General features: G+C 40.6%; 1 protein-coding gene and 1 long non-coding RNA gene across 4 annotated transcripts in view; one reads left to right on the top strand and one right to left on the bottom strand.

The window, feature by feature from the left end:
* Positions 1-6,038: 6,038 nt before the first annotated feature.
* The window catches only part of camk2b2 (calcium/calmodulin-dependent protein kinase (CaM kinase) II beta 2), a 45,611-nt gene continuing 38,886 nt past the window's right edge, over positions 6,039-12,763 (bottom strand). For all 3 annotated transcript variants that reach the window (XM_015033619.1, XM_015033618.1, XM_015033617.1), the window contains 4 exons: positions 10,466-10,541; positions 7,364-7,458; positions 7,049-7,285; positions 6,039-6,533 (listed from right to left, as the gene is read on the bottom strand). In XM_015033619.1, coding sequence (XP_014889105.1) covers positions 7,050-7,285; positions 7,364-7,458; positions 10,466-10,541 — 407 coding nt within the window. In that variant the 3' untranslated portion in view covers positions 6,039-6,533; position 7,049. The remainder of the gene's footprint in view (positions 6,534-7,048; positions 7,286-7,363; positions 7,459-10,465; positions 10,542-12,763) is intronic.
* LOC106948130 (uncharacterized) lies at positions 11,880-12,719 on the top strand. The gene is made up of 2 exons (XR_001425114.1): positions 11,880-11,981; positions 12,394-12,719. It is a non-coding gene; the product is annotated as an uncharacterized LOC106948130 (long non-coding RNA).

The raw sequence follows: 12,763 nt of genomic DNA on the forward strand, positions 1-12,763 counted from the left end.
AAAAACAAAAAACAGCCAAGACACATGGAAACTGGAAAAACTGCAGAGATTCACAGGTTAGGTAGGGAAAAAAAAGATAGACTGAATTAGTATTAGTCATCCACCGCAGGAAACAATCTTTGCACCTTTCCACTCGAAACAAAGTGGTAGCAGCTTCATTCTGTGACTATTCTTCTCAGCAACAGTGAAGGAATATTTGAAGAAAACGATTGTTAGGAGGTTACAAAGCATTTGAAAGACAGAGCTGGACAACGACCCTAAACACACGAGCTACCACTAAACGGCTTAGATCAGATCACAGATCAGATCAAAGTCTGTCATGGTGGAAGCAGGACCAAAACACAGACAGGAACCTGAAATAATCAAAATGAACTGGATAATAAACAAGAAAATTGATGGGTCTCACAATTGAGCATCATGCAGTGAAACAGACAAGGAAACAAATAGTAGCTGCATTTCCATTGATCATATAATTGTGCATTTTGACATTTCGAAAATAAATTTGCTTAATGGACTCAAAACTCTCATTTTTCGATAAAATGTTTTGGCACTAGAATGAGGTGGTTTTTCAGCCCAAAATTTGTTAAGTTCGCAAAACTGCAATAGAAACAATTTCTTAACATCAAACGAGTCACAGGATCAACAGCTGGATCTGTGGGGTATGTTAGATTATCTCTAAGTTAGAATGACCAGAGGCGCACCCAAGAGGGGTGGGGGGCGTTATGGCCCCCTTTTGAAAAACCCTGACCACTCCACATTATTTATGTCTTCTATTGTTTCTGGTGCTTTCTAGTGCAGGATGGAATACTTTTGACTTTTTTTTTTTTCATCCATTCTATGTCCTGAAAAACAATCTCCATGGCTACTCTCCATGTTACGTATGATTTACTGCTGGCAGCCGTTTCATAAAGCATGTCTGATTATTGGACCAGCAGCAATAAAGTATTTTGCTTTGGAAGAGTTCAGTTTAAAATATAATTTCATGAGCAGAGAGAGGAGATAAGCTTCCAAAACAAATTGGCTTTTGCTGATTCAATCCTGCAGGCTCTCCAGATAAGACACCGTGGGTGATGTGTGACCTGTTGTACTTTCACATCAAGTACATTTGGACGTTCAGATTCATTGACAGGCGGCCTCACTTTATTCACTGCTACACCCAGAGCAGAGCAATAAATGTCAACCTTTGTCCTTCTGGCTTTGGCTACATGAGAACACAAGGTAATGACCCTCACGTTGACTGAAGGATGCACTCAGAGTAATCATTAAACTGTGCTGAATGGAGATCCCTCGTGTGAAATAAGTGAAAGTGTCAACACAGGATTCTGCAGTATAATGTGATATTTACATGGAATTTTGTGACTGTGTCAGTTCTGCTGCATTCATAAGATGAATTGAACTGCAGTAGAGGAAAACAGGAGTGTTTTGCTCTCTCCAGCTGTATGACAATTGACCTTATGAAAGTGCAATTAAGCTATTTTCAGAATTATCCTAATTGTTTGATCACAGAGTTTATTCCACCAATATCTACTTAATGTGTGGTGAAAGTTTAAAGAAATTGTCTCTTTACATATTTTGTATATTTTTGACTCCAGTTAGACAGTTAGTGCATCGTAGTATTATAGAATTATTAAATTGAATTGAAGTAAAATGAAGAATTTGTATCTACATCTATATATTGTCACCTGTGTGCGCGTGTGTGCGTGTGTGTGTGTGTGTGTGTGTGTGAAGGGGGGAAGGGGAATTTCGCTGCAAAGCTCTACATTTAATATAAAGTGTAACTTATAATGCATAACCTGTAAATGCAAACAAGAAAACACAAATCAAATGTGACTTAAAATCAAGTGAAAATCTTCATAAGTGGCAAGAAAATGTCACCTTGTCCAGTAACTCAATCTTAAACGCTGAAAAGTCACCTCTGTACATTGAGGAGAAGGTGACATTAATACGGACAAGAAATGATTCCAAGAAGTGAACCACATACAAATGTCTGAGTGTTCTTCCGACACTGAGTCAAGATAAAAGACAGAGGAAGTCTCTACTTGACCAGTTTATTTATTCACACACATTTTACATCACAGGACATTTTAATATTGACAAACGGCATAATAAGCTAGAAACATTGCTTTGTTTAACATATACTCGGTAGGTTTTGCTCTTACTTTTCTGACCTTTAGGAAAATAAAATCTTTAAATCAGACCTTTTTCATCAGTACCAACGCCTCGACTTCACAAGATAAATCAGTCTTCCACATCAGAGGAGAGACCGGCTTCCACAGAGACCCTCAATCTGATTAAAAAACTAATTTTATAACCTTGGCCTAGATAGAGAAAGGGAATCCGTTCTGTCCTATTGCTTTTTTTGGGGTGGGCTAAATGGCACAAATGCTAATAAAAAGCTGAGAATCTGCAGAATGTTTTTGAAAATAACCTTGAGACAATAGCATGTCTTTCTCTGCGAGGCAGAGCTGGCTCTGAGATCAACGATTCCACACAGATGTACTGTGGGTCTTACACACATTTCACAACTGGATCTTAATGTGATCATTTTAGTCACATTGACATCATGCATCTTCTAAATTATTGTGACATCTTGATTATTTGGTAAAAATTGTTTGAGTTTGAATTGGAAGTTGGACCTTGGATCTGGGGACAACAACCCCAGTTTAAATGTTCTAGAGCTGTGGTAGAAAACAGGTGACAGTCACTTTTTGTGACTAGATAGGCTCAAATCCTATCCAGGTTAGCCTATCAGGCTAACCTGCATTAGGAACATAAGCTAATAATTTATTTCTCTGCATTTATAGACTTGACACTGAAGCAACATATTCTCAGACATATTGATTTTCTTAAATTAAGTTTCACATAATTTAAGAAGCAAACAAAGAATTTATTACTATGTTTTCATTACATAACAGCCATGTTGAACGATGAGGGAGGGGTTGGTCATAAATATTTAGTACTTGTAAATCAGACTGTGTACTTGTGAATTTGCATGTATGTTTGTGTGTGTTTGAGAATTCCTGATCTCTCGGAGGAGCATTTGTGAGGTCAAACACTGATGTTGAGCAAGAAGGCCTGGCACACCAAGCTTTTATCTCCAGTTGTTTTTTTTTGTTTTTTTTACATTTGTCCGACTTTAACATTGAATTGTACTTAATTGAATGAATTATCTGAACTTAACTTGGACCTTGTTATATTCTATAGAATTAGGTCTGAATGGCCTCCATTTGCATTGAAAGGATCATTAATAAAACATTTCATGTGAATAAAAGATATATAAATAGAGTAAATAAAGAAAGTATTTCATGACAGAGCAATACAGCGTGTCCATTTCCAATAATTTGATTTAGCATAGCATGCTGGAGCCACAGTACTTCTGTTATGCATGTCGTTGTGGAAACAAATCTGTGCAGAGATAGAGTGAATACGTTTCAGTCATGTGGAAAATAAAAACATCCTCTTTGCACCTGTGTTAAAGCCGCATGTTGTTTAAACTTTACCAGGAAGATGTTTTCCTCACTAAACAGGATTATAAATATGTGACCCAGACCTGTAACTCTTCTCTGGGTATTTGTTAAAACTGTCACCATGTTGTGACAGCATGATATGAGACCAATAATCTGTGAAAAGATGGAGTTCCTAAACCTCCTCCATGAGCTACTACTGCCATCTGAAGAAATGTACCAGTTAAAAACAACCAATCAGAGCCAGGAGGAGGGTCTTATTGCTGTCAGTCAACCAAATGAACAGACTGCTAAATATCCTAAAGGCAGAGAAGCAACTCACCATGACAAGAAAACCGTTTATCCACTGTCATCAGTGGCATTCACTGCAGGCTCTGTTGATGGGGGAAAGCTGGCACCGTTCAAATGGGCATGATTGACAGCGGTAAGACCCGCCTCCTGCCTCTGATTGGTTGTTTCTAGCTAACACTGGGGGAAGGCAGAGGAGCTTGATTTTTCTTTTTCAAAGATTATTTGTGTCAAGCCACTGTCACCAAATAGTGACCGTTTAAACAAATATGTAAAAAAAAAAGTTTTTTGTAAAAGTTACATACTGCAGCTTTAATATATTTACTAGGATTCGATAGTTGAGAAGCTGCATATTGTTTGAAAAGTTGTTACTTCCAAGTTTTATGTTGGCTGAAATGTCTCTCTTCAGAAGGAATCATGTGAATAAATCAGGGAACTAGTTATTATGGCAGATTTAAATGAAATAAAATAAATAAATAAATATTCGAGTAATTTTCCCAAAAATCTCAGTGCTTAAAAAGCTGATCAATCCATTCATTACCACTTCACTTGCTCCGCCATGTTTAGCAGCTTCTTGGGTTCCAGGTGGGTGGGGCTTCATCATCTGTCCTGTTTGATCTCATCCTTATGAATTTCTGATGAAATCTTTGTGGAATCATTACTGAGAAAGAACCAGTCAGTTGGGATTACGTGTTAATCCGCAGAATGTAGGACAGGATTTGGGTGAATGAGTTTTATACGTAGTGTTATATTTCTCATTAATGTTTACAGAAACATAAAGCGACATGTGACAAAGTTCTAGGAGAGGGGTAGATATTCAACACACTAACATACAGAAGGAAAAGGAAAAATTTAAAAAGTATTAAAATGCAGCTTTCAGTCTGGTTTGTAAAAGGCAACAATTATTTTAGGAGTCAAACATCATTATTAGAGCTCCAACTACTTATTATTTAAGTAATCTATTATTCTATTAATTATTCCAATGATTATTCGATTGATCGGATAAAAAAATTGGCACATTCTGGAGATTTTTTATTTAACCACTTAAGCTTTTTTATTAAATAGTAGAAATTCATTCTAAGATACAAATAGACAAATTAAATTATTTTATTTTTAATAAGAAAACATTTTTATTTTTTCAGTGATTCTTGGTCATGTGTAGGAAAAGATGCATCTGCAGCTGAAAAAAATACATGTTCAACAGTTTTTATTTAATCTGTTGATTAATTTTTGGAATAAGTGATTAATAATTGGATAGTGCAAGATGCTTAGTTTTTTCTTTCACAGAATTTGAACCAGGTGCAGCTAAAACAGCCACTTAAGGAATTTTATACAGAACGTGTTTACAGAAAAAAGATCTGATCTTAAATACAAAATGTGTATATTTTTGTACATTCTTAGCCTAATTACTGCTCAGTATATAGTTTTTTCAGCAAATGGGTTTTGTTTTGTCTGTAAACTCCAACTAATTAATCGATCACTAAATTAGTTGACTATTATTTCAATAATCGATTCATCACGATTAATCGGATTAATCCTTTCAGCCCAAACCCTTATTTTAGGCTTTAAAACAGTTTTTTCCAGTCACATTTGCTTTGAATCTTAAACACCAAAAATACTCAACCAGGAGAGGATTTTTATTATTATTTTTTTGCTTAATAAACAGTAAAGAGTCGTTCTTACTCTGTTCAGGAGCCAGGAAATAGTGAAAAAAGCTTACATCCATTTTTTTTCTACACTGAACTTAGAACAGGACCTGCAGTTACACAGCCCAGGAAACAGATTAAAGCTCACCAGCAGTATCAGTCCATAGGAGACAAAATTCAACAGGAACATCCAATTTTAGTGATGCATTAACTTGGAAATATCATGCAAGTAAACACTGGCACAACAAAACCCGGAAATATACAGTACATGTGCAACGGGAGGGTGTGAATCTCAACCGTTTCTTGCCGTCCAGCAGGTCAAACATGGAGGAAATCTTCAAGAACAGGGAATACTGTAGCATGCTGCATGGGGTTTCCACTGTCTCACAGAGCAGCTCGGAGGGATTCCGGAGGGGTCCGGAAGGGCTCCGGGGGTGTCTAGGGGGGACACACGGAGGTGTCGGTTCGGTGTCAACAACAACACTCCAGAGAAAGAGGATTAAAAACAACAAAGAAGTAACAAAACACGTAGTTAAATACACCCACACACCTCTCTCTCTGCGAGAGACATCAGCTCTGTTTGTTCGTTTCACAGGCAGCTTTAATCGTGCAGAAAAAAAAAATAAAAAACAGCCACGATAATATTAAGAGTACAGGTAGGTAGTCATGCTTGTCATAAAAAAGAAGAAAGAAAGGGGTTAAAATGGGTAATAAATATACTGTACAGTAGAAAGAGCACAACAAGAGACTGCAGCCATAATAACATCAAGATCCATAACTGTATAATAGCGAAGAAGGAGAAAGCATCGATGGGGAGCAGGAGAGGGGAAAGGTGCAGTCTGGGTGTTTTGGCCGCATGCAGGCCAGCTGAAGTCGTGGCGCAGGCAGGCAGCGCTTCCTGCTCACGGCTGATATTGCGACCCCTGCTGTAGGTGTAGGTCGGGTTGGGTCTGCTGTTGTCGTGGAGAGAGAAGCGCTAGGTGGGTGCGCAGAGTGCCCGGGGAACGACCCCCATCCCGGAAAGCCTCAAACTCCTTCCCACACCCTTCCATCCACCTGCACGTCTCTCTCAGAGTGGAAGCCTTCTCTCTGATCGTTGGCTCGGTTCTGTTGGCTTCACGTCTCCTTCGGCTGGCTGGGACGGAAGAAGAGAGGGAAATAACTAATCAAGAGAAGACTAAAGACAGGAATCTATGTTCAGCTTGACTACCAGCTGCGTTTCCATTACAAATGTGTACAAATCTTTGTTGATATTCTGCCAACGCTGAAAAAACACAATTGCGGTGTTTCCATTAATAAGAAATGAAATTAAACTCCCTAACTATCATCCCAGTACTACTTCCTGTCGCCTTCTTTGTTGCTTTCATCAGTAGTAACATCCGGTTGTTGATCATATAACTCACATGAAAAAAGCGATTCCATTACAATTTTGCAAAATACATCTATTTCGATATGCCCAAAAATACACCTTGTCCTACCACAAAACCTTCTTATCGGAAAAAGTGAGTTTTATTTATTTATTTTTTTTTTGTCCGAAATTGACAGATTTTCATTATGCATGTGCTAAATCTGGCATTTGAACTGAGCGTTGTGGCCTCTATTTGTCGATGTTCAACCCATTCCGCATGTGAGCTTTCCGTTTGGCCGTACCTCATCCCTGCAGCGGTGCGGCAGGGGCTCCCGAGCAGTGGAAGTGCACGTTTTGCCACCGGCTGTCTCGGCGGTGCCATACTCTAGTCTCCTCTGATTGGCTGGAGCGAGGATGGCCCTGGCCATCTACAAACTGCGTCAGGCGAATGTAGGCGATGCATGCCGCGTCCTCTCCGATCATGTGCACGTGAGGGTTGAGGATGGTGGTGTGGATGGGTTTGCTGTTTTTGGAAAGGACTAAAGAGAGGACGAAACACAGCGTCAGGATGTAGATGTTCAGAAAGAAAGAGATAAAACGTTAAGCTGTGATCTTACGATTGTCAAAGTAAAATCTGTGGAAGTCCATGCCCTCTACTAGATTTCCCAGCCCCTCAGGCTCAAAGGAGGTAAGACCGGGGTCGCAGATCTTCCTGCAAAAAACAACAAAAAGACACAGATTTAGCTGAAAATGGCAAGGAATGTCAACGATTAATCATCTTCCAAAAGTCTACTATACTTGTTGAAATCTTATAACTTAAGACCTACATAAACTTCTTCATCAACAACTGGAAATAACAGACAGACTTTACACCAAAGAGTTTTATAACCACCTCTCTGACTTCATCACCAGAGCAGAGTGACATTGTCAACAAGCGTCCCAAGACTCAGTTTCCTCACTGGCAGGATTGAAGAGGTCTTCAAAATGTCTGCCCACTGACCCACACCATCCCAAGTTGATGTTATCAGCGCACCATCCTCACCATAGATGTGGTTGGTGGTGCACTGCTTCCCCATCCTGAGATGCCAAAAGGTGGATCAGAATCTCCTTAAAGCCATGTGGAAGTCTTTCTCCATGGTCGCACCAAACTTCTTCGATGCCGGAGGTTTCGCCTTGGTGAACACTTGAGCTCCATTCTGCTCAGAGAGCTGGGACCTATCGGGTGCTTCAGGGGTCCCAAAGGCCAAACAGGCCCAATATGACTCCAACTTCAGCATGGCGAGTGTCCACCAGTGACTTCAAGGTTGTCGCCACTACAGGTATCAACCACCTTGCAGGCATAGTTCTGGTCAGTTGCCTCAACCATGGAGGCATGGAACATGACCCAGTTAGACTCAATGTCCAACTGAATGTTCAACGTTCTGCTGGAGGTGGGCGATAAAGCTCCTTCTGACAGGAGACTCCAAAATATATTCCCAACAGATTCTCACAATATGTCTGATTCATCCTCCTCCAGCAGTCAACTCACTGGAGGAGGATGTGATCAGGTAGTGATCAGTTGACAGTTCTTCCCATCTCATCACCAGAATGTCCAAGATATGTGTCAGCAGATCAGATGAAACAACCACACTGTCAGTCATTGAACTGCACCCTAAAGCATCTTGGTGCAAAGAGCACATATGGACATGATGTTTGTTGTGGGCAATCCATGGCTGCCACAGAAATCCAGTAACCGCTCATGTTCTGATAAGGGGAGCTGTTCCTCCTCAGTTGGTCATTGATCCAGGTGATTGACTCCATCTGTATCTTCTAGAGTTTCAAAAACAAAACAAATCAGGATGAATTGTGTTAAATGCACAATTCAGCCTGAATTGTTTGTCAAATGAAATCAAAGAACATGATCCTCACAGTGCAGCATGCTTTGTCCAGATAACAGTGGCTTTGGTGAAACAGGTGTATGATTCAACTCCATCTCCATCGCGATAAGCAAACTGCAAGGGGTCTTGATATGAGCTTGTCTGCTTTTCCAGGTTGGCCAGTAGTCTCTACAGGACCTTCATGATGTGGGATGTCAGGACAACAGGTCTGTAGCCACTGATGACTTATGGGTGAGTTTTCTTCAGTACCAGAACCAGCCAGGATGTCTTCCACAACAACCTTCTCTGAGGTCAGACTATTGTTGAAGAGATGTTGCAGAATCCCACAGAGCTGCTCTGTAGTTTCAGGACTTCAGGATGACACCATCCGGACCTGCAGCCTTGTTCCAGTTCAGCCTCTCTGGCTGCCTCTTCACCTGACTTCTAGATACAGAAAAGTGGGAGGAGGAGGCAAAGGGAGCATCTCTTGATGTGACTGAAGACAAACTCATGGAAGCAGAAGATCCCTGACTGAAGTGGAAGATAAAACATCTCAAACTGAGGTTTGAGAAGAAAGCTGTGGGTCAGAGGAGTGTGGGATGTCTGTGTTGGTGGGGGCAGGAGAGGAGGAGGATGAGCTTGTTCCTGTTGAGGCATGTGTTCAGTTCTTCAGTCCAGACTTCCATCTACCTGATCCTCCTTTTGCTTTAAGCCTGGGGTCTTCTTCATCCCCAACTGCACATCTCTGATATTGTTCCTCTGAAGCTTGCACTCAGGCTTCTTCCTGTACTTTTCCTTGCTGTCTTTAATTTTGACTTCAAGTTGCTTCTGTGTACTCCACAATAATCCCGTCTCACTCCTTGAAGATTCTTTAGAAAAAGACTTGAAAAGGGTAAAAGGTGGGGAAGATTTTTCAAGCTACTTTGATGGAAACATATAACTTAAAGAGTTGGAATTCCACCTGGACTGTAACAGGAAGCCTGTGGAGGGAGTTGGTGGGATTAGGGTGATGGCAAAGAGCCCCTCCAAATTAAAAGACTTGGAGCTCCTCACCGAGGACGAATCTTCAAAATGCCAATGGAAACAACCAGAAAGTTGGTCGGCTGGCAAAATGCCATATTGAGAATGGTATAAATAATGTTTGCCATGAAATTGTTTTAACAAAACATGAATGAAACAGACACATTTTCAAACCGATACTGCTTTTACATTTACATTACTTTATTGTCTTTTAAAATTTGTCTGTCTCATTTAGTATCAAAAATAAACTTCTGGCATGAAAAAAAGTTTGAGCTGACACTGAAAATAATATTGAGTGACATTTACTTAGAAAAAGCTAGGCAGGTTTTTACACTTAGAAATTCTTTGTAATGTTCACCAGAAAAGTCTAAGTGGTCATTTTTACTTGAGTGTTACCAAATGTTGAAAAAAGTCAGGTTGTATTCACTCATCTTTTCCAAACACTGTTACATTTTACAACGTGTTTGTCATTAGTCTACCACGTCAGGTTCATTCCTACTATTGATTTTTTTTTCATCACATTCATTTTTCGTATGTTATCTTCCATTTTAGTGGAACTGCGCTTCCATCGCTGAGGACACACTAAACCTTCCCGTCCCTCTCCCTCAATCTGCCTGGCATTATTCTTAATTATACAGTAAGCAGGGGGGGGGGATGAAACAATGAATGTAATTACTCTTTAATCTTTTAATACAACACATTTTGCATGTCAATCAGATTAATGGTTCTTCGTGGCTGATAGAGAGCTTAAATGTTCACTTTACAGGATGCACTCTCTCCTGCTGCTGGCCTGAACTTTTAAAAGCAGTAAAGGATGAGGAACAGGGGGAGGGAAGGACTCACGCATAGGCCTCGAAGTCTCCGTTGTTGACGGCTTCAATAAGCTGCTCCGTGATCTTTATGATCTCCTGTTTGCGAGCTGCGGAGAGGAAGGAGATAGAAGGATGTGACAGTCATCCTCCCAAAAAAAAAAAAATAAAAATAAAAAATCCAACGGCTAAGCCAGAGCGAAAGGCTCTGAGGACCATCAGAGGCTGAGGCGAGTCAGAGCTGATCAGCTTGGTAGAGGTCCGGCTCCTGATTCCATCTTCTCCTTGAACTTTATGCACAAGCACGCGCACACACACACACACACACACACACACACACACACACACACACACCCATACACATGTTTGCGTGGCTATCTTTGTGGGGACTTTCCATTGACTTCCATTCATTTCTACAGCCTAAACCTTACCTTTACCCTTTTCCTAACCCTAACCATCACATACCTAACCCTAACCCTATCTCAATTCATACCTTAGCCCTAAATCTGACCCCTGACCCAAAAACAGGGTTTCCCCTTGTGGGGACCAGGCTCCAGTCCCCACAAGGAGCAATTGGTCCCCACAACGTAGTATATGTCAGGAAAATCGTTCCCACAAGGTATTACAAATAAACGCGCGCGCGCACACACACACACACACACACACACACACACACACACACACACACACACACACACACACACACACACACACACACACACACACACACACACACACCGTACAGCGTACGTACCCCCCATTGTGTGTCTTGGCACTTGGTCGTTCCTCTACCTCCATTCATCATCCATCATATCTCTGTTGGACACATGAGGCTGGTGGAGCTCATGCTGCTATTCTTGTCCCCGGCCTTTGGACGAGATTTACCCTGTCCTCCTCCCACCGCTTCCTCCCCACACTAAGTGAAGGGCTTAACTCACTCGGATTGTCTAGTTTCCTCTCTCTCTCCATCTCTCTCTCTTTTGCTCTCTCTCTCTGTCTCTCTCTACTTTTTGTACCATTTTCGATCATGAAAGCACCTCTGTGCTTCGTCTACGTGCTCTCCTGTCACATAGCTGCATGTCACATAATGAAAAGTCAGTGAAACAGAGACGTCAGACTGCATCCCTCTTTAATGTGCTTAAAGCAACATTTCAGTTTTAATTACAACAAAGTCCTGTCCCACAAAATTTCCACTGCTGGATTCTTTTGTCCTTGTTTCATTACAAATTTATACAGTGAGACATTTGGCAGCACTTAAATAAAGTGCAGATGGATTTGTCTTTAGCTACTTAGAGAATTAAAGGTTGAAGATGCATAGTTTCATTTGATTTCTGGGAAAGAAAAAGAAAATACTAAAAGATACGTTTGTAAAGATAGAAAATGGAAAAGGAATATGAAATGACATATATATATATATATATATATATATATATATATATATATATATATTAATAACCTAAGTGTTGGGTTATCAGGTAAATTATTTTCCCGCTGTCATTGATGACCTCATTCAGGGCGGAGCCTGTTGCAATTAATCACCTGTGTTGCAAGTTGACTCACCATTAGGTGCGTTTTCATTACAAATGTGAGCAAAATGTTTTCGAAATTTGCCTAATGTCGAAAAAAGCAACAAGAAAAACTATTTTGCAATTGTTGTGTTTCCATTAAAGTAGAAATGTGATTAAAATCACAAGTGAATAAGATTGCTCCCGAGATGAGTCATTAAAAATCAAGCAGCACCATCATCCTCCAACTACTTCCTGTCGTCTTCCTCATCTTTTTCAGCAGTAGTAGCACCAGGTTGTTTATCATGTGACCCATGATGTGAACTGAACTGTTGCTCAGTGATCCAGAGTTCTGTTCTTAGATGAAATTAAAATGTGCATTTCTTTTTGGAAATAAAGGTCTCAGCGTCTGGAGAAAGAGTGGAGGGGAACAGAATCCATATTGGTTGAAGTCCAGTTCAGTCAGTGACGGTTTGGGTCACCATGTTGTTTGCTGATTCTGGTCCACTGGGTTTTCTCAAGTCCAGTCAATGCAGACGTCTACCAGGACATTCTGCTGATGAGCTGAACGGAGAGGCTGATTTGATTTTCCTGCCCATGCAGCCAAAGGTACTAAAAGACGATGGCGTTCCTGTTCCTGATTGGCCAGCAAACTCCCCTGACCTTTAACCCCATAGAGAAACTATGTGCTGTGGTCAAGAGGAAGATGAAAGACACCAAAGGAGCCCCAACCAAATACTGAGTGCATAGAAACGATGCTTTTCAGAAGTCTATTTCTTGGAACAGGCGAGCTGCTGATCTGCCCTAAGACCAGGCCAGCACAGCTA

This window comes from Poecilia latipinna, unplaced genomic scaffold (genome assembly GCF_001443285.1).
Source record: "Poecilia latipinna isolate Pla-1442-1.1 unplaced genomic scaffold, P_latipinna-1.0 Scaffold274, whole genome shotgun sequence".
Taxonomy (NCBI): domain Eukaryota; kingdom Metazoa; phylum Chordata; class Actinopteri; order Cyprinodontiformes; family Poeciliidae; genus Poecilia; species Poecilia latipinna.